General features: G+C 40.9%; 1 protein-coding gene across 2 annotated transcripts in view; it reads left to right on the forward strand.

Annotated features, from left to right (window-relative positions):
• proser1 (proline and serine rich 1) overlaps positions 1-24,341 on the forward strand; it is a 39,803-nt gene that overhangs the window by 7,297 nt on the left and 8,165 nt on the right. Inside the window, exons 4-12 of one of the 2 annotated variants that reach the window (XM_068033441.1) lie at positions 120-214; positions 600-693; positions 2,786-2,896; positions 2,998-3,054; positions 3,938-4,021; positions 9,072-9,150; positions 11,607-11,690; positions 13,335-13,770; positions 17,956-19,168. In XM_068033441.1, the coding sequence (XP_067889542.1) occupies positions 120-214; positions 600-693; positions 2,786-2,896; positions 2,998-3,054; positions 3,938-4,021; positions 9,072-9,150; positions 11,607-11,690; positions 13,335-13,770; positions 17,956-19,168 (2,253 nt within the window). The remainder of the gene's footprint in view (positions 1-119; positions 215-599; positions 694-2,785; positions 2,897-2,997; positions 3,055-3,937; positions 4,022-9,071; positions 9,151-11,606; positions 11,691-13,334; positions 13,771-17,955; positions 19,169-24,341) is intronic. The other variant, XM_068033442.1, reaches the window with a different exon arrangement.

Below are 24,341 nucleotides of genomic sequence, written 5' to 3' on the forward strand. Positions count from 1 at the left end.
TATTGTAATGTATGATGGTTTGACTTAAAGAACTTTGTTATCCTGTAGAACTGAATTATCAATTATAGCAATTTGACAAAATGGGCTAAAGCCACTCTGCTTTTAATTTTGTTTTTCAGAAAATGGTAGCCATCCATGTATCTAAAGTAATAAATATACTCCATTGCCTCACTTTCACTAAAGATAAACTTGTTGCCTTAGAGCTAATAGCCTTGTAAGTATGGTTTTTATGTTTGCTATAGTATCACACTTGTGTCACATTTGCTACAACGTGTATTGTTCCATCTACAACAGTAGCATTTTAGACTTACAATCTTTTCAACACACTATAAATAATTGCTGCAAAATGATACAAAAAGTAACAATTCATGTTATGTAAAGCAGTAACTACATGAATGAGCAATTCAGGTTATTTTTGATTTCAGTGTGGACCTCTAATATATCTCATGTACATGTTTTTTGGAGTTTGTGAATAGAGTACCAGGAATACATAATAGTTCACAGTATTAAGCTATTAAAATAATGAAATGAATTTTGTTGTTGTGTCGCATTTTTGGTAGGCATTGTAAATGTGATCAGTAAATATTTTTTTCTGGCAGGAATATCATTGATCCTCATAATTATCGACTTATTGAAGATATTTTCCGGGTACACCTGCCAGAAAAGAAACGCTGCAAAAGAATTCTCGATCAGGTGATATATCTTCATTAGATCACTTTTTTGACTTTTGGTTTTTACAGGTTCATTTTCAATGTTGTATGATGGGGGAGATGATTTAATTTTAAATTTATAGAGGAATGATTTCAGAGATACTAGGACAGGAAGTATGCAGATAAGAAAATAAATCTGAAAGTTTGGATGAATTAATGTGCAGCATGGAAAGATTGATGCTTTTATTTAAAAAGGGAGTTGGACAAAGGTATTGAGGGAAATGCTGAGGATAGAGTCACACAACAATTGGGTAGTGAATGGGAGTGCAATTGGACAGATTATGTTTTTGTCATAATTAACAGCCAAGGCCAGGAGTGTGAAACAAAATTGGCTTGGAAGCAAGATGGCAGAGTGGAGTCTAGTGCTGCATAAATCAGCTGAATAGTGTGGTCTAGTGGCAGATCGGTCAGGCAGTTGTATGAGAGTTGATAGCGGAGGGATGCCCAGGGTTATAGAAGTGGAGTCTTGGGAGGAGAGGGAAGAGAAAAAGGGGCAGGAGAAAAGCGAGAGGCAGGAGCAGAGCCTGGGACAAAAGGGAGGAGGAATTGAGAAGGGTAGATTTAAAACTTAAACGTTTACAAGTTTGAAATGAGGAAGGAAGAAGAGCAATTGCATTTGAAATTGATACAATAAATTAACATGACAGTAAAGAGAAAGAAATAGATAAGATTAAAAATAAAACGAGTAAAGAGGAAAAAGTATAAGATGACAAAACGGCAATTTATTTAAATTTAAAAAGAAACTTGAAATAGCAAATACAACACTCAAACTATCGGGGGAGTCTACAAAAGCTATGGAAACAGATCAGCATATTCCAGAACACTGAATATGACAAGTCAGAAGTTAATATTGAAACTCCCAGGGAACTGTAATGGGTAACTGGACATCTTAACACCGGAATCCTCATGGGAATATTTTTGTAGCAATTTTCAATGGAACTTACCAATTGCATTAGTTAATTGCCTTTGAAGCATCATGGTGAAGAGAACAGCAGACAGCAAGTAGGGAGGTAGCCACATGAGTGGGAAAAGTACCAGCCAGTGGTGATGTGCTGCGAAGATCAGGAGGGGGCTGAGGCTGGAGCGCAGCTCTAGTAGTGCAAAATTGCTAGGGGAGTGGAGAGTGACAGCAAAGCAGACATGCAAGGAAGAAAGAGGAAAAGCATCAGTTTAGAACCAAGAGTCAACAAAGTTTAGTAGAGGGCTTGAGCTTGGTACTAAAAGCTGCTGGGTGTCCCAGGGGAAATATAGTGTGGTTTGGGTGCTTGATTTTTGGGTAAATCAGTGTATGAGTTGGAACAGGAGGTAGACTGTGGCAGTTCTGTAAGGAAAAGCAGCACCTTGTTGGAGTCTGAGTACTTGAGTTAAACATCAAAGGTGTTGGAGAAAAACCTAAAGGAAAGAATGAAAAACACAAAATGTTACATTTTCAAGTAAAACATTCATTTTAAATGAATTTGCCTAAGAGAAAAACCTGTTGAAAAAATCCAACATATTGGAGCTGAGCAACACTTGGTGGCCAGATTGTGGAACTACAGGCAGACCCAAAACAGTTAAGGTATTCTCGCATCACAGACTGTCCTATTAAGGGGAAAGTCACATCAAAAAATGTGACAGGCTGGTGTTACCAGATACAAAAGGTGAGGACAGAATAAACATTGAAAAATCCACAGGGAGTGCTTGCACATGACTGAACATACTGATTTTATTAATATATAGATATAAAATCCATATATTAATATATAGATAGATCCCTAAAGCTTGTGTATAGAATGCACTTTCTGTGAGCATCACACTTACTTCCGGTCCTACTTTAGCCACCACACTTTATCTTTTCCTCTAACTCACAGTGAGCAATACTCAAGTGATGCCCTTGTTTATATTGTTTATAATAGGATTAAGCAATACAAGCTAATTGATTTTGCTTTAAAATACATTTAGGTTTCTAAGCCACAACTAACCTGTCCATGAAATTGAGGATGGTATAATTTGCAGATATTATAACAGTAATTATACTCTTCTAAGATGGATTCAGAACTGTTGTTGATGTCCTGATTTTTCTTGTTATATATAAGGCTTCTAAGGCTGGCTGTAAGGCTCCTCTTGCCATGAGATCTTCTTGTGGAATGATTCCAGGAAACCCCTATCCTAAAGGAAAACCCAGTGTGTTAAATGGATTGTTAGCAGTAAGTATGGAAACTTTACTTTGACCACATTGATCAAGATTTCTCTTGGTTGTAAAAGGTAACAGTACCACTTTCAGTTTAGAATGTTTCCCTCTTTTCAGGACAGTTGGAGGCTACCGCTTGGGCACAGTGGAAAGGGAAGGCTGGTAAACTTGGGAGTGAGTGACAGATCCAGCAATTTATACATTTATCCATTAACACATAGAGGCTGTTCTTATTCCTATTTAATGATAATGCTGTCAAGACAATTAGAGACAGAATGTTTTGCAGCAGAGTGGTAGGACATGAATTTGTGCCCCATGATTCTTCACATTTGAGGTTTTCTAGTCTCATTCATACAAATATGTGAGGACTGAGTGCAGGTCCGGTGTTTCCCTACAGGGAGGGGTGGAAAAATACTAGGAGGTTTACTCTGAGTAGCTCTTGCATAATTTTTAAGGGCTAGTTTAAGTGCGGCATTGGCAGAGATCTGGAAAAGGTTTGCATCTGTGTCAATATTTATCAGTTTATTCATAAAAAGAAAGAAAAATTGATGAACTCCAAAAGTTACAAAACAAGTTTGTTTATAGATTACATCAAAACAGGTTATGTTAACCATTTTATAAGATATAGGTAAGACCATATTTTGATTCTGGGGACTTTAGCTATGCAAGTACATCAGCATGTTGGAAGAGGAAAAATTCTGAGGCTCAACAGTAAAGGCAAGTAGACAGTAATAATGTACCTTTCAATCTTCTTTTCTCTCATGAAGTTGTACTCTTATGAGAAAAGAAAGCTGAGAAGTAAAATGATTTGGGACATCTGTGCTGTTAGATTCCATGATTCTATTACTGAAAGCGAGTGGATAATGTATTTAAGTAGGTTTACTTACATTGTCATTGTAGGATCAAAGAACATACATCTATATCGGTGAGCCTCGAGCTCTAAACATTAGATCTAGAATAGTACATATATGAATAATAAGACATGTAAAACAGAATCCCATGTTAGCCAAATACAAATTTGCTATCTGAAGAGTTGATTGTGGTTTTCTTTGGCCAGGCTCTTTCTGTTAAGAAAGAAAATGAAGATGGTTACAGTGTTGGCCGAGGGATAGCGACCTGTATTCTTGGACCTTCTAAACCAGTAAGTATGAAGGCTAAAATACTGACATAACATTGATTTATAAGGTCAAGAATTATACTTCTTAAATAATGACATTATCCACTGTTTTATATTTGTCTGCCTGTCAATCAATATATGATAAAAAGGATCAAAAGATATGTATCTATATTGGTAAGCTTCAAGTTAGTGTGCATGTTTGATCATATCGCAGTCTCTATTTCCTATCATATGTTCTATTTCAAACTTCATTTAAAAAAAGTAAAAACAAAGGCAATAATTTTAAATGTGCAGCGAAACTGCAGGAACAGAAAATACTGGAGTCAGAATGCCTGCAACCTCTCAATTGACTTTACACTTTAAAAATAAACAAAGCTTGGGTTTTGACCTGCATCTAAATAATTATGAGCTCATCCAAAGTTTACTTAAAAACAGTTAGACTTTGTGACTTCTGCTGCTATGATGAAGCTGTATAATACGTTGTGCATTACACTGCTTAATCCTTCTGTCCTTGCTCTGATTTACCTTGAAAAATGAGTGTGGTGACCAACCGTTCTAAGCAATACACGATAATCCAAAGAAGTCAGGCCAGGCAAGCTCAATGTGCAGAGAGATGGCAGATGGGATTTAGCATGGATAGTGTAAAATCATAAGGTAGAAGAACCAAAAGTGCAGATTATATTTTAAATGGCAATGGCTTTATGTGAACAGAGTCAGAAAGAGATCTGGCAGCTTTGTGGGATAGATTGATAAATCTGTCAGTTCAGTGTGAGTACATGGTGAAGAAAGTAAAGTGCTTTTATATTATGAAAGATTTTGGTGTATAGCTAAGGGTGTGACTCAAGTGTAAAGAGGTGATTTTTAAATTGTATCTGACTTTTTGTGAGAATGTATCTGTTCAGTTTAGATCTTTGTATTAAATTGTGAGCAGCATTGGCCTATGTATGCTGTAGGCCATCTGCATTCATTTGCATGGCAGTCAGCTGTTTGGATCAATTTGGAAGCTGATTATGAAAAAAAGTCTAGTCTATACACAAGGCAAGATGGTACTCTAAGCACTTTAGACCTTTAAATTGCTTCTATTCCTAATATCGAAGTTATTTATTTCTGTTGTGCCCCACAACATTCCTTGGCCAATAAGGTAATCTGTTACCAGGCCGCAACTTAACATTTTTTGCAGTTGGCTCATAGGAGACTTATGAAAACCTGGTATGTTTCATTCAAATGAAAAAGCTTGAATCATGTCCTTAGAACAACTCAAATTGCTTCACAGCAAGTTGATTTAAAAAAAAAAAGGAAGATTTGCTTTTATATGCACTTTTCTTGACCACTGGACCTCTCAAAGTGCTGTACACTCAATGAAGTACTTTTGAAGTGTAGTTACTGTTGTAATATAGAAAATATGGCAACCAATTAGCTCACAGCCAACTCCCGCAAGCGACAATGTGGTAAAAGCCAGATACTCTGTTCTTTTGGGATGCTGATTGTGGGATAAATCACTCCTCTTCTTTGAAATAGTGCCATAGGATCTTTTATATCCACCTGAGCAGGCAGATAGATGGGGCCTCTGTTTGATTTCTCATCAGAAATATGGCAAATCTGACAGTGCAGCACTCCCTCAGTACTGGAGTATCAGCCTTGATTTTTGTGCTTAAGCCCCAGAGTGGGACTTGAAGCCAGAACCTTGTGACTCAGCAGCGAAGATGATTCTCGACAGGAGCGAGAGTAACAGGGTAGTGGTTATGGGGGACTTTAACTTTCCAAATATTGACTGGAAATACTATAGTTTGAGTACTTTAGATGGGTCTGTTTTTGTCCAGTGTGTGCATGAGGGTTTTCTGACACAGTATGTGGACAGGCCAACCAGGGGCGATGCCACATTGGATTTGGTACTGGGTAATGAACCCGGCCAGGTGTTCGATTTAGATGTAGGTGAGCACTTTGGCGATAGTGATCACAATTCGGTTAGGTTTACCTTAGCGATGGGCAGGGACAGGTATATACCGCAGGGCAAGAATTATAGCTGGGGGAAAGGAAATTATGACGCGATTAGGCAAGATTTAGGATGTGTAGGATGGGGAAGGAAACTGCAGGGGATGGGCACAAACGAAATGTGGAGCTTATTCAAGGAGCAGCTAATGCGTGTCCTTGATAAGTATGTACCTGTCAGGCAGGGAGGAAGTTGTCGAGCAAGGGAGCCGTGGTTTACTCAAGAAGTTGAAGCGCTTGTCAAGAGGAAGAGGGCGGCTTATGTTGGGATGAGACGTGAAGGCTCAGTTAGGGCGCTTGAGAGTTACAAGCTAGCCAGGAAGGATCTAAAGGGAGGGCTAAGAAGAGCAAGGAGAGGACACGAGAAGTCATTGGCGGATAGGATCAAAGAAAACCCTAAGGCTTTCTATAGGTATATCAGGAATAAACGAATGATAAGAGTTAGAACAGGGCCAATCAAGGATAGTAGTGGGAAGTTGTGTGCGGAATCAGAGGAGATAGGGGAAGCGTTAAATGAATATTTTTCGTCAGTATTTACAGTAGAGAAAGAAAATGTTGCCGAGGAGATTACTGAGATACAGCCTACTAGGCTAAATGGGATTGAGATTCACAAGGAGGAGGTGTTAGCAATTTTGGAAAGAGTGAAAATAGATAAGTCCCCTGGGCCAGATGGGATTTATCCTAGGATTCTCTGGGAAGCCAGGGAGGAGATTGCAGAGCCGTTGTTGTTGATCTTTAAGTCGTCATTGTCGACAGGAGTAGTGCCGGAGGACTGGAGGATAGCAAATGTTGTCCCCTTGTTCAAGAAGGGGAGTAGAGACAGCCCTGGTAATTATAGACCTGTGAGCCTTACTTCGGTTGTGGGTAAAATGTTGGAAAAGGTTATAAGAGACTGGATTTATAATCATCTTGAAAAGAATAAGTTCATTTGCGATAGTCAGCACGGTTTTGTGAAAGGTAGGTCGTGCCTCACAAACCTTATTGAGTTTTTCGAGAAGGTGACCAAACAGGTGGATGAGGGTAAAGCCGTGGATGTGGTGTATATGGATTTCAGTAAGGCATTTGATAAGGTTCCCCACGGTAGGCTATTGCAGAAAATACGCAAGTATGGGGTTGAAGGTGATTTAGAGCTTTGGATCAGAAATTGGCTAGCTGAAAGAAGACAGAGGGTGGTGGTTGATGGCAAATGTTCATCCTGGAGTTTAGTTACTAGTGGTGTACCGCAAGGTTCTGTTTTGGGGCCACTGCTGTTTGTCATTTTTATAAACGACCTGGATGAGGGTGTAGAAGGGTGGGTTAGTAAATTTGCGGATGACACGAAGGTCGGTGGAGTTGTGGATAGTGTCGAAGGGTGTTGTAGGGTACAGAGGGACATAGATAGGCTGCAGAGCTGGGCTGAGAGATGGCAAATGGAGTTTAATGCGGAGAAGTGTGAGGTGATTCACTTTGGAAGGAGTAACAGCAATGCAGAGTACTGGGCTAATGGGAAGATTCTTGGTAGTGTAGATGAGCAGAGAGATCTTGGTATCCAGGTACATAAATCCCTGAAAGTTGCTACCCAGGTTAATAGGGCTGTTAAGAAGGCATATGGTGTGTTAGCCTTTATTAGTAGGGGGATCGAGTTTCAGAGCCACGGGGTCATGATGCAGCTGTACAAAACTCTGGTGAGGCCGCACCTGGAGTATTGCGTGCAGTTCTGGTCACCGCATTATAGGAAGGATGTCGAAGCTTTGGAAAGGGTGCAGAGGAGATTTACTAGGATGTTGCCTGGTATGGAAGGAAGGTCTTACGAGGAAAGGCTGAGGGACTTGGGGTTGTTTTTGTTAGAGAGAAGGAGGAGGAGAGGTGACTTAATAGAGACATACAAGATAATCAGAGGGTTAGATAGGGTGGATAGTGAGAGTCTTTTTCCTCGGATGAGGATGGCAAACACGAGGGGACATAGCTTTAAGTTGAGGGGTGAAAGATATAGGACAGATGTCAGAGGTAGTTTCTTTACGCAGAGAGTAGTAGGGGCGTGGAACGCCCTGCCTGCAACAGTAGTAGACTCGCCAACTTTAAGGGCATTTAAGTGGTCATTGGATAGACATATGGATGTAAATGGAATAGTGTAGGTCAGATGATCGGCGCAACATCGAGGGCCGAAGGGCCTGTACTGCGCTGTAATATTCTAATTCTAAAAAAAAAATTCAAGTACCTACTGAGCCATGGTTGGTAAAGCTTCTGAAATACAGTAACTTTTAAGATAGGCAAATGTGGCAGTCAGCAAAATTGCATAAAACAGCAACTTAATCACCAAATCATTCTTTGGTGGTGTTTGTGGGAGGGCTTTGATCAGGCTGCTAGGATAACTCCTTGTGCAAACTCCCACAACACTTTTTCCATTCAGCTGAAGAGATAGACCAAACCTCTGGTTAATTCATGTGAAAGATGGTAACTCTGGTAAGTGTCAACAAGGATTCTGTGTTGATGACCGTAGTAGGGCTTGAACCTGCCAGTTCTGTGACTCAAAGGCGAGATTACTGCCAACTAATTCACACTAACAAAATTCATTATTTTATTCATATTTTCCTGCCTCGCCCCTTGAGTCTCCCCTGCCCCTTGCATCTTAGATTTTCTAGTCTAAACCTTTAGGGTGAATTTCAATGTGGCTTTTCACGTTTTTCGCAAAAGATGTGAAAACGCTTGAAAAACGGCATGAACATAGTTGACACTTTTTTTTTTTTACTGAAGTTACAGTGGATGAGTGGCAGAACCCCTGATGTTTTTAGATTGATGCTTAAAACTGCATCAGATCAGGAAGTAGTTGTGTCGACCAACTGCACGCACTGGTAATCCCCAGATTCCAACTGCATATGCTAACTTGCCAACGGACCTATTAAGTGTTGATATTGTTATTTATGCTTCAACTTCCTTTTGAGTGATTCATTGAAATTATGTATTCATTTTATATTTTGCACTTAATTATTGTCCAGTATAATTTTATACTTGTGAATGGATACATTGAAATTATTTTTGAATTTTTTATTCAAAGAAATTAATTGTGAATTCTACATATTTGTGTTTGAATTTTCCTTTCATCTAGGCTCCAGCAACATACAACCCTCATAAGCCTGTTCCTTACCCTATACCTCCCTGCCAACCACATGCAACTATTGCACCAAGTAAGACTTTTATTCACATTTTTCTCAAATTGTTTTCACTGGCATCAATACCTATGCGGTCATGATGCAACAGAAAAGTGTATGTGTATTGTGAAAAGTGTATTGCTGTCAAAGCTTGTAAGCTGTGGTACATGCTTTGTCACCAAAAATTGTGACCGCTGTCCAGTGAATCAAGATATTGGTATTAGAAATGTTAGCAGCTCGTACATGGTCAGTGTTTTTCTTGGGGAAGGGTCTAGTATAGCGGAGATGTTTATTATGTAAACAGGATGTTCTATTTTGTTAATCGACAGCCAGTTTGAACTTTGTACTGGAAGGTGAAGAATGTTGAGCTGAGAATGGTACATATTCCACTCTCAGTATCTTGCAATTATAGGTCAGTTATAAAAAGTGGGAGAAGTCAAAGATCTCTTCATTGGTTTAGCATGCTGCCTTGGTATGATATTTTTATTTCCCATGATAGCTAAGCTTGTGTTCTTTAAGAGTAAAACAAGTTATTGCTGCATTACGGTCAGTAAACATTTGTCTGCTGAGAAATGAGTTGAAATTGGTCAAATTCATTTACTGTGGAATTACTTCCACTTTTTCTGAGTTGTGTTCAGCAAAACGTCCTAGAGGCAACAAGACATGTAACCTATTGCACTGCCTTCTGTAATAGTACCTCAAAATTTTGTGCAGTTGGCTAGTAATGTAGCAGTCAGTATACTTGTTTCACTCTAATAGCTGTAGGTTGAATTGCACTGGTTCAATTAGATTGCAACTAATCCCCTCACATTATACAAGAGTGGAATTTCCTGTGGGGCATAATTTGGAAGTTGCACCCAAAATTATGCTATTTGTGTGCCCATTTTTGAGTCTCAAGTAAAGTGTAGAACTTGCGCTATGTCCCTCTGTTACGTATGAAAATTAAACTTGCAAGCCATCTAACTGTCATGCATGTCCATTAGACACAGCATGTTAAAGAACATGCAAACCTGTTCGGGCACTGTTTATTTTGGAGTGCATGTCCATAGGTCCCTGAAGGTGGCAGGACATGTAGATAGAGTGATGAAGAAGGCATATGGAATGCTTTCCTTTATTGGCCGAGGTATAGAATTCAAAAGTAGGGATGTAATGCTGGAACTGTATAAAACGCTGGTTAGGCCACAGTTGGAGTATTGTGTACTGTTCTGGTCACCACATTACAGAAAGGACATAATTTCTCTGGAGAGAGTACAGAGGAGAATTACAAGAATGTTGCCAGGGTTCTAAAGTTGCAGCTATGAGGAAAGATCGGATAGGCTAGGGTTGTTTTCCTTAGAACAGAGGAGGCTGAGGGGTGACTTAATAGAGGTGTACAAAATTATGAGGGGCCTAGATAGAGTAAATAGGAAGGACCTGTTTCCCCTAGCAGAGAGGTTAATTACCAGGGGGCACAAATTTAAGGTGATTGGTAGAAGGATTAGAGGGGAGATGAGGAAAACTGTTTTCACCCAGAGGGCGTGGGTGTCTGGAATTCACTGTCAGGAATGGTGGTGGAGGTAGAAACCCTCAATTCATTTAAAAGGTACCTGGACATGAACCTGAAGTGCTGTAACCAGCAAGGCTATGGACCAGGTGCTGGAAGGTGGGATTAGATTGGGCGGCTAGTTTTTTCGGCATGCACGGACATGACTGGCTGAATGGCCTCCTTCTGTGCCATAATTTTTCTATGGTTCTATGGAAGCATTTTATGTGACTCGTACTGAAGAAACAAAAAATATATTGCATGTTTCAGTGCGGATAAATCTTTTTTTAAAGAAAGCTCTTAAAAGAAAAAAAAAATAATTTACAGTTAACACCAGAAAAATGACTGTTTCCTGCTGTGCCTAAAGTATTGGGCTTAACTTTACATCCATTTTGCACCAGTGTAATTGCAGGAAAGTTATGCCTGTGGCTTTTAAGCTTGGGACAGAGCCATTATTCTGATCGAAGATGTGTTTGGATACAAGGATCAATAGACAGATGTAAAAGATTGATCAAGTTTGGGCATTAGTGTAATTAATAGTATAATACACTTGCATCCAAGTTTGCCCAATCTGTTACACCAGATGTTTGCTTAACGCCCCGATAACGCATGTCTCTGGGCACAAATACACTGAAAATTCCACCCCATAGTTTGCTACTTCACAGCTTTATGAGCTAACAAGTCGTCAACCTAGGTTCATGGCAAAAGATTGATGACTTCTGTCTACTAAATCAGAGTATGATAATGATATTAGAAGTGCAGTCAGTGGAAAGTGATGAGATGTCTGGTGAATACAATAACTTTGTGCTTATTGTAAATCAGAAATACATTTATAAAAAAGTAATCAACACAATTTTCTGATAAAGTAGCTTCTGTATTGGAACACATTAAGGAAAAAACATAATTGCATAGGAACATGGAAAATGAGACGCTTATGGTGGACTCCAATCTATGTTTTTATTTCTTATAGGTGCTTATAACACTGCTGGCCTCGTCCCAATGGGCAGTTTCATAGCTCCAGTTGTAGCACCAGCCGCTTATGCTCCTCAACAAGGTCTGAACAGATTTAATTTACTTTAGATTGTTAAAGAACATCTTCATTGTTTATAATTGTGTTGTAAAACTATATGTTGTAATTGGACTGTCAGGTGTAAAGGCAGTTTGATCATTCTGTAGTGTTGACCACTGATATTTATTTCTGAAGCACTGCCACTGAATATTATAATATATTGTTCTCTTACCATATAAGGTAATCCATTCAGTAGGGGTTGGCTGAAATTCTGTGAACTTTTCTAACAAATAGAAATAAGTAGTTTGACCTATGCAGATGAATGTGACTTAAATACTAGTGGTAAAAGGAAGAAGATGATAACTAGAAATGAGGCAGAAGAACAGATAAAGCATAAGAAAATGTATAAACCATGTTTTATTTGTTGTATTGTAGACTTTACTGAACTAATTTAATTTCTAGAGGAAAGATTCTACAAAGTATCTTCATTTGCAAAGTGTTATTTTATGAGTAGGGTATTGGGCACATATTCAGATGACTTGTGCTTTGGCTGTCTTATGCACTTATCTGCAAGTAATCCCCTGTTAGTCCCTGCCTTGGTTGGTCAGTCGTTGTCCACTTATGGCACTGGATCACGCGGACTGACTTCTTTAGCTTATTCCGTGGCATGGTCTGTTCCACCTATACAGTGGCACCCCTTGGACTTCTAAATGGAATAAGCAGCTATGGTTGTAGTAGATAAGCTTGGTCCCTCGTAGATACATCTGATTTCTTGGCCTTTCAAATAATGGTGGCATTCATAGATTGGTGTAAAAAGATTGAGTCATGGCAGCTGCCAGGATTGAGAGCATGGGTGTGCATGATTTTGCGTATATGTTTACACGCTAGCTGTACATTCTTTCATGAAGCCCTTTTTGTTCATGAAAGAAAGAATTTGCAATTATATAGTGCCTTTAAGATGTTCCAAAGCACTTAACTAAAGGGTTGCATTTAAAGTCTAGTCACTGTTATTAAGAGTGCAGCTCCAACTCAAGTTGTACACAGTAATTCCCCAAAAGCAACAAATTATGAAAATGATTTGATAATGTGTTTGGTTGAGGAGGCTGGAAGAATAGCTTTTCAAATTTGCCATGGAATGTTTTATGTCAACCTGAACAGGCAACTAGGGCCTTGATTTAATGCCACATCTGAAATAAAAGGGTGGGGCCTCTATGTTTCAGGTATGCTGTTAGTAATATGCCGAACTTTGGGGAATCCATGCCAACAGTAAAAAATGCAGGCCTCTTTTGTGCTGCTGTCTGTTCTGCAGGGGGCATTAGTTAAAATTGAAGTGCATTATATAAAATTGAGATGCCTGGGTAAGAAGGTACCTGTGACCAGCAACTATGAACTGCTTGTTAGGAGGTATGATGTATCGCCTGCTGTTGCTTCGGAGTATGCAAAAGTGAAAAAAATTCAAGGGAACAGCTTGGCAGCTGTTTAAAAGCCTGTCATTGAAGCAATTTGTAGTATAGGCAGGTCAAGATTTTTGATTTTTTTAATCTATATTTATGCATTCTTTGGACTGTATCTGAATTTAAAATTCAAGATGGGGGTGAGGAGCTTTAAATGAAATTGTTTTGTATTACAAATATTTATTGTATGTAATACAACACATTTTTAAAGGGCAAGAATATTTTTTTCTTCCAGCTTTTTCCAGACCAGCCAGCCAACTGAGCTACAACTCATCTGCCAACTTGCATACAGCTGCATTCTCGCCACATGGTACTTACCCATCAGCTCCTGCAACACCTGTAGCAGCACCTACACTTGTACAATCGCCTGCAAATCAGCTAGCTTTTGCTTCAGCACCAGTAACTCAAGTCTTTCCAAGGCTTGGCACGTCCACCCCAATACCTCCAGTTTTTGCAGGTGTTCCTCCGTCAACTGGCACTTCTGCCCCACCGCCATATTCTGAATGTCAGAATACTACAACGGTGATATCAGCAGTACCACAGATGTCCCAGGCTCATGGTGAAGTAATGCCAGGAAATGCTGGCACACCTACTCATAGTTCAGCCGTCACAGGGTTAACATCCAGCTATAGCAACACAAACTGCAGCCCTGGTATGATGCCACAAACTGGGTGAGTCCATTGTTTTTGTCAGTGCAGACAGCGCATTGTGAAATGTGTAAAACAGACCAAATGCTGGAAGGTGGGATTTGAATAGATGGATTGTTTTTTGGCCGGCACAGACACTATGGGCCAAGTGGCCTCTTTCTGTGCCTTAAACTTTCTATGATTCTAAAAGCACAATTTGTGTGTATTTCAATTAAATTGCTAAACCTGATACTGTAGGATTTCTTATGTAATCAATTAATGAAGATGATAGCATCACTTCTATGAACTTTGTGTATCTTAACTAAAGGTTTTCATTTTTTTTATTGAAATCTACTATAATTTGCAGAAAAAATTAACTGCTCATAAAAATAATTTTATGCCACAAAATTAAGTGTGACTTGATTCAGAAGATGATGAATTTCAGCCCACACCGAGACCTAACAGCCATATCTAGTGTAGTACTGAAGGAGTGCTGCATTATCTGGAATGTCAGACTACAGATGAGATGTTAAATTAAGGTCATGTCTGCTTGTTCAGGTGAACTTAAAGCAAAAACACCTGAAATAAGAAGACAGTGGTCTTGGTATTCTGGAAGGAGCAGAAGGTCCCAAAAACTTGGTTCAGTAGAATTTTTTTTTTTAAATCAATGAAGTAGGAGGCACCGTGGATTGATGGTACTTAATTTATATTTGCAATTCATAATCTCATTCTTCATTCAACTTGTCTATGTTTAGTTCCATTGTTTATAACATAGTTGACCCCAGACATGAATTTTTCCTTTTCATGATTGTATCTGATTCCTTTTTGAAAGTTACTAATGAACCTGCTTCCATGATCCTTTCAGGCAGTGCATTCCAGATCATCATAACTCGCTGCCTAATTTTTTTTCCTCATCATCTCCCTTACCGTTTTGCCAATTAGATTAAATCTGCACCCTCTGGTTACTGACCCTCCTGCCAGTGGAAACACTTCATACCTGTCTACTCCATCAAAACCCTTCATAACATATTACAGTGGCAAGAAGCAGATAGGCTAAACTGCTACAAAATATGTCCTTTACCTTAATAAGAAATCTCAAATCTTTCTATCTCCAGAGCCCTAGGGGAGAACACAAGAAATAAGAGCAGGAGTGGACCATATGGCCCTTCGAGCCTGCTCTGCCATTGAATACATTTCTTGGCTGATCTTAGACTTTAGCACCACTTTCTTGCCCACTCGCCATATCCCTGATTCCCTGAAAGACCAAAAATCTGTCTATCCCATGTTGAATGTATTCAATAATGGAGCATCCACAACCCTTTGAGGTAGAGAATTCCAAAGATTCACAAAACCTTTTGAGTGAAGTAATTTTCCTTATCTCAGTCCTAAATGATCAGCCCCTTATCCTGTCTGTGCCCCCGTGTTTTAGATTCCCCAACCAGCGGAAACAATCCCTCAGTGTCTACCCAATTCAGCCCCTTCAGAATCTTGTATGTTTCGATGAGATCACCTGTCATTCTTCTAAACTCTGAAGAATATAGGCCCAATTTACTCAGCCTCTCATCATAAGACAATCCCCTAATCCCAGGGACCAATTTAGTGAACCTTCGCTGTACTGCCTCCAATGCAAGTATATCCTTTCTTAAATGTGGAAACCAAAACTGCACACAGTACTCCCGATGTGGTCTCACCAAAACCCTGTATAATGTAGCAAAACTTCTTTATTCCTGTACTCCAATCCCTTTGCCATTTGCCTTCCTAATTGTTTGCTGTACCTGCATGCTAACTTTGTGTTCCTTGTACAAGCATGCACAAGTCTCTCTGAACGTCAACGCTTACAAGTTGCACACCTTTTAAAAAAAATATTCTGCTTTTCTATTCTTGTGACCAAAGTGCATAACTTCACACTTCCCTACCTTATACTCCATCTGCCATCTTGTTACCTGTCTATATCTCTTTGCAGCCTCTCTTTGTCCTCCCCACAGCTTACCTTTCCTTTGTATCATCAGCAAAATTGGATATTTCCAGATTCCAGCATTTTCACAATGACTGATACTAGGCTAACTGGCCTGTAGTTCACTGGTTTATCTGTCTTTTCATCTAAGTCATTAATATAGATTGTAAGTAGCTGAGGCCCCCGCACTGATCCTTATGGCACTCTATTATTCACTGCCTGCCAACTTGAAAATGCCCCGTTTATTAGAGGTGTGCAAAGGAAACCCGAACCCAACACCTGCTGTCGGGGTCAGGTCGGGTAGCAGGCCTTTACCCATGTACTGATGTAAAGGCCTGCCTCCCAACGACGTGTCGGGGTCGGGTCAGACTTCCGGGTCCAGAATTCGGGCTCGCGTCGGGTTTCCTTTGTATACCTCTACAGTTTATGCCCACTCTTTGCTTCCTGTCTGTTAACCAATCCTCTATTCATACTAATATATTACCCCCAACTCAATGAGCCCTTATCTTTCCAATGAACCTTCTATGTGGTACCTTATTGAATGCCTTTTGGAAATCCAGGCATACGACATGTACTGGTTCCCTTTTATCTACCCTACTACTTGTATCCTCAAAAATACTCGAATAAATTTGTCAAGCAGGATTTCCCTTTAGTAAAACCAGGTTGCCTTGTTCTAATCATATTGTACTTTTCTAAGTGCAATGTTGAGACTTCCTTAATAATAGGTACCAGCATTTTCCCAATGACTGATAGGCTAACTGGCCTGTAGTTCACTGGTTTCTCTTACACTACTTTTCAAGAAAGGAGGGAAACATTTGCCAACTTCCAATCTAATGGGACCGTACCCGAATCTAAGGAATTTGGAAAATCATAGCTGGCGCATTCACTATCTCTGCAGCTATCTCTTTTCGGACCCTAGGGTGTAAGCTATCAGGTCTTGGGGATTTGTTGGATTTTAGTCGCTTAAGTTTCTCCAATACGTTTTCTCTGATATTAATTTCCTTATTTTTTTAGCCCCTAGGTTACTGTCTGTTTCTTGTATGAAGCCTGTGTCTTCTACTGTGAAGACAGACATAAAATATTTATTCAATTCCTCTGCCATTTCCTCTCCCCATGATAATTCTTCTCTCTTCTAAGGACCGACGTTTACTTTAGCTACTCTCTTCCTTTTGATATACCTATAAAAGCTCTTACAATCTGTTTTTATATTACTGGCTAGTTTACTCTCATTCTTTTTTTTTTTCCTTTTTTATCAAATTTTTGGTGGCCCTTTGCTGGTTTCTAAAACACTCCCAATCCTCAGACATGCTACTCTTTTTTTTTTTGCAACATTGGTCACCTCTTTTAATCTAATACTATCCTTAACTTCCTGAGTGGGCCACGGATTGGTCTTTCAGGCTGTGTTTTTGTTTTTCAATGGTGTTTTATGCTCCCCCCCCCCCCCCCACCCCGACCTCCGTGGCAGGTTTGGAGGCGAGGGGAGCATATAATCGGGTGGGATGATGGCTGGGGGAACCCTTAACTGGGCAATCAGCCTGGTGGTGGGCGACCTCCTGCTGCTCGGGAAGCACGGCATGTGAAACTGTATGGACTGCTTTCTGGCTTCGGGGTGGGGTCCCTCATTTAAAGGAATGTGGGACCTGGCATTGCTGAGAGCTGCCCCCTGCCCCTGCTACCAACCCCCTCCCCCCTGCCCCCCCAGTGCCCCTCTCTCCGTGTCCCCCACCCGCCAGACCCCTCCCGCCCTGACCTGCCTGGGTCCAGCACAGCAGCCACTGCCTCCGTGGTGGCACTTCTCAGTGAAAGAGCTGGCGGCTTCTGATTGGCCAGCAGCTCTCAGAGGGCGGGACTTGCATCGCTGGGGTTCTTGATCCCGTGGAAGGTTCGCTGCTGTCCACTTAATTAGTGTCTAATTGGCACTAGATTTGGGGTGTCTCCCACAGAAGAGTCAACACCTGTCACCAGGATAAAATCCTGGCCCTAATGTTTGAAGATTTGTTGTGGGTTTCAATTATCCAGAAAGTATAAATTTTGAAATTGTCCTGTTGGAGTGGCAGTTTTTTTGCATTCTTTAGTGTTTAAATTGCCAAAATATGTTCCCTATTGTTAGTGCAATGGTGTTTGTTTCTGAATGTAACAACTCACAAGAAAGCTATCCAAGTAGAAATTGTTAATACTGTTGGGACTTTGCAGTAATTCTTGATCACTTTAAAATGTATTTTTGCAGTTCTACTGGTCTATGATTTTAAGTTTAATTTTGAATTATCATTTTTCAGTTCATCCTCAGGATTTCAGACAAGTGACAATTCCAATACATCTCCATCTATGAGCAACTCCTTCCCAGGTCTTGTATCATTCCCAGGAATGTCTATGTTTTTCCAAAATCAGACTTTATCTCCAGCATCTCTGTCTGCACTCCAAGCAGGAATGACTGTTGCAAATCTGCCTGGACTTCAGTCTCTTGCAGCTGCAGCAACTTTGGCAGGAATGCATTCTTCTGGGGCTGCTACATCTCTGTCTGCACTCCAGAATGGCATGATGGCAGCTACAATGCCTGGACTTCAGTCTGCTGTCCCTGTTGCTGGACTCCAGTCTGGTACTGATGTTGGCTCTGTTCATGGACTCCAGACTACGGCATCTCTAGGTGGACTCCAACCTAATGGAAATTCAACATCTCTTACTGGACTGCAGCCTGCTGTATCTCTTGCTGGTTTGCGATCTGCTGCAGCATCTCCAATTGGATTGCGATCTACTGCAGCATCTCCAGCTGGCCTACGATCTACTGCAGCATCTCCAGCTGCGCTGCAAGCTGCTGCCTCTCTCGCTGGACTGCATGCTGTTGCTGCCTCTCTCGCTGGACTGCAGTCTGCTACTGCCTCCCACCCTGCTCCTACATCTCTTTCTGAACTTCAGACTGTTCCTGCCTCCCCTTCTGGACTCCAACATTCAATTTCCTCTCTCCCTGGGCTCCAACCTGCTGCTGTCGCTCTCCCCAGATTGCAGTCCTCTACATCTTTCTCCGGACTTGATTCTATTGTGGTGGCTGCCTCTTTGCCTGGATTGCAACCCACTACAAGTGCTGTATCCCTTCCCAGTCTCCAAGCTGCTGGGGCTGCCTCGTCTCTACCTGGTCTCGAGTCTGCAATGGCTGCTGTTTCTTCTCTGCCTGTTCTCCAATCTGCTTTGGGTGCTGCTTCCTTACCTGGGCTTCAGTCTTTGGGTGTTGGGTCTCTACCAGGAATCCAGTCTGTAGTCGGTAGTCCTGCACTCTCTAGCATTCAATCCACTATAGGTACTACCTCATTTTCTGATCTCCAGTCCACTGTAGGCACTACTTCGATTCCTAGTGTACAGTCTGGTGTGAGTATGATGTCACCAACGGGTCCACAATCTAATGTGGATACAACATCTTTACCAGGATTCCAGACGACTATGGGTGCTGTATCTCTACCTGGATTGCAGTCTGTTGCACCGTCAGCATTACTACAGGTAATACATTTGAGTGGTAGGTGGGCTGAAACAAGAATTTTCTCAACTTTTATATCTGGGCAGAATTGGCACACATACTGTCGGAAATGCAAGGCTAGAGCAATGAGTATTGATGGTGGAAGATAAGAGATAAAACTTGACCAGCAGAAACTAATTCTAAGTTGAATATTTTGCATCTTTAAAGTTCCTCTAATGTTTACCCATTACAAGTATGGCAAATATCTCACTTTTTAAAAATATTTTTACAAGTAGGTATTTGTTTCGCAGGAGTGGAGAAAGTTTCATTATGTTAGGTGACACACTTGCTGGTGAATTTATTGGTATGAAATGTTGCCTGTGATTTGCTATGTTGCTTAACTAAAAACTGTATTAGGTCTTATTAAATGAAGTAAAAAGGACTGTGAATCATATAAAAGCAGGTCGAGACTAACTAGAATGAGTGTCAAAAGATCCAAGAGGAAAAAAATAGTTCTCAACAGCAGCAAGAGTGATCAAAAGTACTTTTTCATAATGTATCATGAAAGACCAGATAAGTTCTTTTGTAGAATGTTAAATGGAAAGAGTGCTCAGTTAATTCTATTCTTTTGGATTTGTCTATCCCAGAGGGTTGTGACTGCTCCAACGTTGAGTATATTTGAGGCTGAGGTAGACAGATTTTTGGTGTCTCAGGGAATCGAGGGATATGGGGAACAGGCGGGAAAGTGTTGAGGCAGAAGATTTGCCATGATTATATTGAATGGCGGAGCAGGCTCTAAGGGCCATATGGCCTACTTCGAATCATAGTTTACGGCACAGAAAGAGGCCACTTGGCCCATCGTGTCTGCGCTGGCGAAAAATAAGAGCCAACCAGCCTAAACCCACTTTCCAGCATTTGATCCGTAGCCCTGCAGGTTAAGGCATTTCAGGTGCACATTCAGGCACCTTTTAAATGAGATGAGGTTTTCTGCCTCTATCACCCTTTCAGGCAGTGAGTTCCAGACCCCCACCACCTTCTGGGTGAAAACTTTTTCCTTATCTCCCCTCTAATCCTTCTACTAATCACTTTAAATCTATGCCCCATAGTCACTGACCTCTCTGCTAATGTAAATAGACCCTCCCCATCTACTCTATCCAGGCCCCTTACAATTTTGTACATCTCAATCAAATCTCCCCTCATCTTCCTCTGTTCCAAGGAGAACAACCCCAGCCTATCCAATCTTTCCTCATAGCTGCAATTTTCCAGTCCTGGCAACATCCTCGTAAATCTCCTCTGTGAATCTCCTCTCCAGTGCAATTACATCCTTTCTGTAATGAGGTGACCAGAACTGCACACACTAGTCGAGTTGTGGCCGAACTAATGTTTTTTTAGTTCCAGCATAACCTCCTTACTCTTATATTCTATGCCTTGGTTAATAAAGGAAATGATTCCTTATGCCTTCTTAACCAACTTATTGATCTGTCCTGCTACCTTCAGGTACATACACTCCAAGGTCCCTCACTTCCTGTACACCTCTTAGTATTTTCCAATTAATTGTGTATTGCTTTGCTTTGTTTGGCCTCCAAAATGCATCACCTCTCACTTCTCTGGGTTAAATTCCATTTGCCACTTTTCTGCCCACCGGACCAGTCCATTCATATCTTCCTGCAGTCTACAGCTGTCCTCCTCGTTATCAACCATGTGGCCAATTTTTGTGTTGACTGCAAATGTCTTGATCATTCCCCCTATAATTACGTCCAAATCGTTAATTAATACCACAAAATGCAGGGCACTGAGCCCTGTGGAACCCCACTGGAAACAGCCTTCCGTAGCAAAAACAACTGTCAACAGTTACCCTTTGTTTCCTGCTACTGAGCCAATTTGTATCCATGTAGACCACATCAACTCCACTACCCTCATCAATCATCCTTGTTATTTCCTCAAAAAATTCAATCAAGTTAGCCAGACACGACCTTCCCTTAACAAATCCATGCTGACTATCCTTGATCCGTGCCTTTCTAAGTGACAGTTTATCCTATCTCCCAGAAATGATTCCAATGGTGATAGGAGGCAGAGGGTGGTAGTGAACGGTTGTTTTTCAGATTGGAGGCTGGTGACCAGTGGTGTGCCGCAGGGATCGGTGCTGGGCCCTCTGTTGTTTGGCATATATATTAATGAGTTGGATGTGAATGTAAGGGGCATGATTAGTAAGTTTGCAGATGACACTAAAATTGGTGGTAGTGTACAGTGAAGAAGGTTGTCTAAGGTTACAACAGGATATAGATCAACTGGGAAAGTGGGCAAGGGATTGGCAAATGGAATTTAGCGCAGACAAGTGCAAAGTGATGCATTTTGGGACGTTAAACTAGGGCAGGACATATACAGTGAATGGCAGGGCCCTGGGGAGTGTTGTTGAGCAGAGAGACCTTGGCGTGCAAGTACATAGCTCCCTGAAAGTGGCAACACAGGTAGACAGGGTGGTGAAGAAGGCGTATGGCATGCTTGCCTTCATTGGCCGAGGCATTGAGTACAAAAGTTGGGACGTCGTGTTACAGTTGTACATAACGTTGGTTAGGCCACATTTGGAGTACTGTGTGCAGTTCTGTTTGCCGCACTACAGGAAAGATGTGATTAAGCTAGAGAGGGTGCAGAAAAGATTCACAAGGATGTTGCCTGGTTTGAAGGGCTTGAGTTACAAAGAGACATTGGATAGGCTGGGTCTGTTTTCCTTGGAGCGAAGGAAGCTAACAGGGGACATGATAGAGGTATATAAAATTATGAGGCATCGATAGGGTAGATAGCCAGAGTCTGTTTCCCATGGTAGGAAGATAGGAACAGGAATAGGCCATTTAGCCCCTCGAGCCTGTCCCGCCATTCAATGAGGTCATGGCTGATCCGCGGCCTAACTCCATATGCTTGCCTTTGGCCCATATCTATTATCTTTTTTATTTTATTTTTATTTTATTTAGAGATACAGCACTGAAACAGGCCCTTTGACCCACCGAGTCTGTGCCGACCATTAACCACCCATTTTATACTAATCCTACACTAATCCCCCCCCCATATTCCTACCACATCCCCACCTGTCCCTATATTCCCCTACAACCTACCTATACTAGGGGCAATTTATAATGGCCAATTTACCTATCAACCTGCAAGTCTTTGGCTGTGGGCGGAAATCGGAGCACCCGGCGAAAACCCACGCGGTCACAGGGAGAACTTGCAAACTCCGCACAGGCAGTACCCAGCATTGAACCCGGGTCGCTGGAGCTGTGAGGCTGCAGTGCTAACCACTGCGTCACTGTGCCGCTCTTAACAAAAATCTATCTATCTCAGATTTGAAATTAACAACTGTTCTAGCTTCAACTGCTGTTTGTTGGAGAGAGTTCCAAACCTCTACCACCCTTTGCGTGAAGAAGTGCTTCCTAACATCACTCCTGAACGTTCTGGTCCTAATCTTTAGACTATGCCCTCTAGTTTTAGAATCTCCAACCAGTGGAAATAGTTTATCTTTATCTAGCCTGTCTTTTCCTGTAGGGGTGACTAAAACTAGAGGGCATAGATTTAAGGTGAGAGAGAAGAGGTTTAAAGGGGATCAAAGGGGTAAATTTTTCACACAAAGAATAGTGGGTATCTGGAATGAGCTGCCAGAGGAGGCAGGAACAGTAGCAACATCTAAGAGGCATCTGGACAGGTACTTGAATGAGCATGGCATAGAGGGATATGGAATTAATGCAGACAGGTGGGATTAGTATAGATGGGCATTATGGTCAGCATGGAAGCGGTGGGCCTAAGGGTCTGTTTCTATGCTGTACGACTATGGCTCTATAATTTGCCCACTTACCGAGGTCAGAATTGATGTAAGTGGAAAAGCTCCATCTTGTGGCTAAGATGGTTAGAAGTCACATATCAGCTAACTATGGTCACATGACAAATATAGAGGAAATTTAAAGCATTCAATCAGTTAATCACATTTTCACTGGGAAGGATACAAGGAGAGGAGGAAGATTCCACAATGAAAAACATTTGAGGAAATGCGAATAGAACTAAGGTTAAAAAGAGACAAGATCTGGATCTTTAGAATGCTGACAACATACATGTGTTATTGAGTGAATTGTACTTGCAGACCTGAAAAATGTGAATACAATATTGGAAAGTCTTAAGCAAAATGATATACTATATTGAAGGAAATAGACTTACATCAGAAGTACTTGAAGCTATGTTGATAAAGATTAATGACTATCTAGTTAAGAGGTTAAAAATCATAATAATGAAAATACTTAGTGAACAATATTACAGCAGTGTCTGTCAAGTCCAGCAGGTGAATACTTAATAATTCAAATAAAAAGCTAAATTCTACAACTCTGAAACCCACAGCAGGTCGATCAGCATGATGAGAATAGACAACTGAGGTTTTGGGTTTGTATCCTTCAAAACTGAAAAATAAGAGATGGACAAGCATATAAAAAGGGGGAAGGAGAGTAAACCCTACAAATGGAGAGGAACTATCTGTGACATGTTTGTTGAATTATATAACCGGCCATCTCTGTAAAGTAATAGAGAAGTTTTAGAAGTAAGCATTGAAGAATTAAAATAGATGAAAGTAACAAAAGAACTTGAGTAGGTCAGGCAGTAAGAGACCTAAAGAAAATGGTACAAAATAGGAGGGATGGAAAACGTTCAGAAAAATCCTGGATCAAGTTTTATAGAAACAGGTTTGACATTTAAAGAGAAGATGCTAGCAAAATACAGTGTCAAGGTCAGGGCTGAAAGAGGGAAAAAAAATCAATTCGAGAGAGATGCAGCCCTAGCTCCTATCCCTGGCCAGCACTGTGTTGTAACAAAGCGTCACTTCCCTCTTCCCCAAGAATCAACCCAAATTCTCCCCCTCCCTGGATACTGACAGGCACCACTCCTCCACATCATCAGCAACCCCTAATATAAAAGAAAGATTGAGATAAAAGAGGGATTGTCTGGCGGATGAATGGTTTTTTTGCTCGAATCTTGGTACGATTGTAAAATAAATTAATTTCAAGGTGCAGTCTGGTTAACTGCATTGTGTGGATAATAGTGATTGGTCACAGCTGAGTACAACCAATATCGATGGAAATTGAGCAGCTAATCAGAAAATATAGTTGCCACGCAAAGTATATCAATGTGAGCACCCTGTGCTACAATTACTGTAATAGTTACCAATACTGTACATTTATGTTTTTG

Source organism: Heterodontus francisci, chromosome 6, assembly GCF_036365525.1.
Source record: "Heterodontus francisci isolate sHetFra1 chromosome 6, sHetFra1.hap1, whole genome shotgun sequence".
In the NCBI taxonomy this organism is placed as follows: domain Eukaryota; kingdom Metazoa; phylum Chordata; class Chondrichthyes; order Heterodontiformes; family Heterodontidae; genus Heterodontus; species Heterodontus francisci.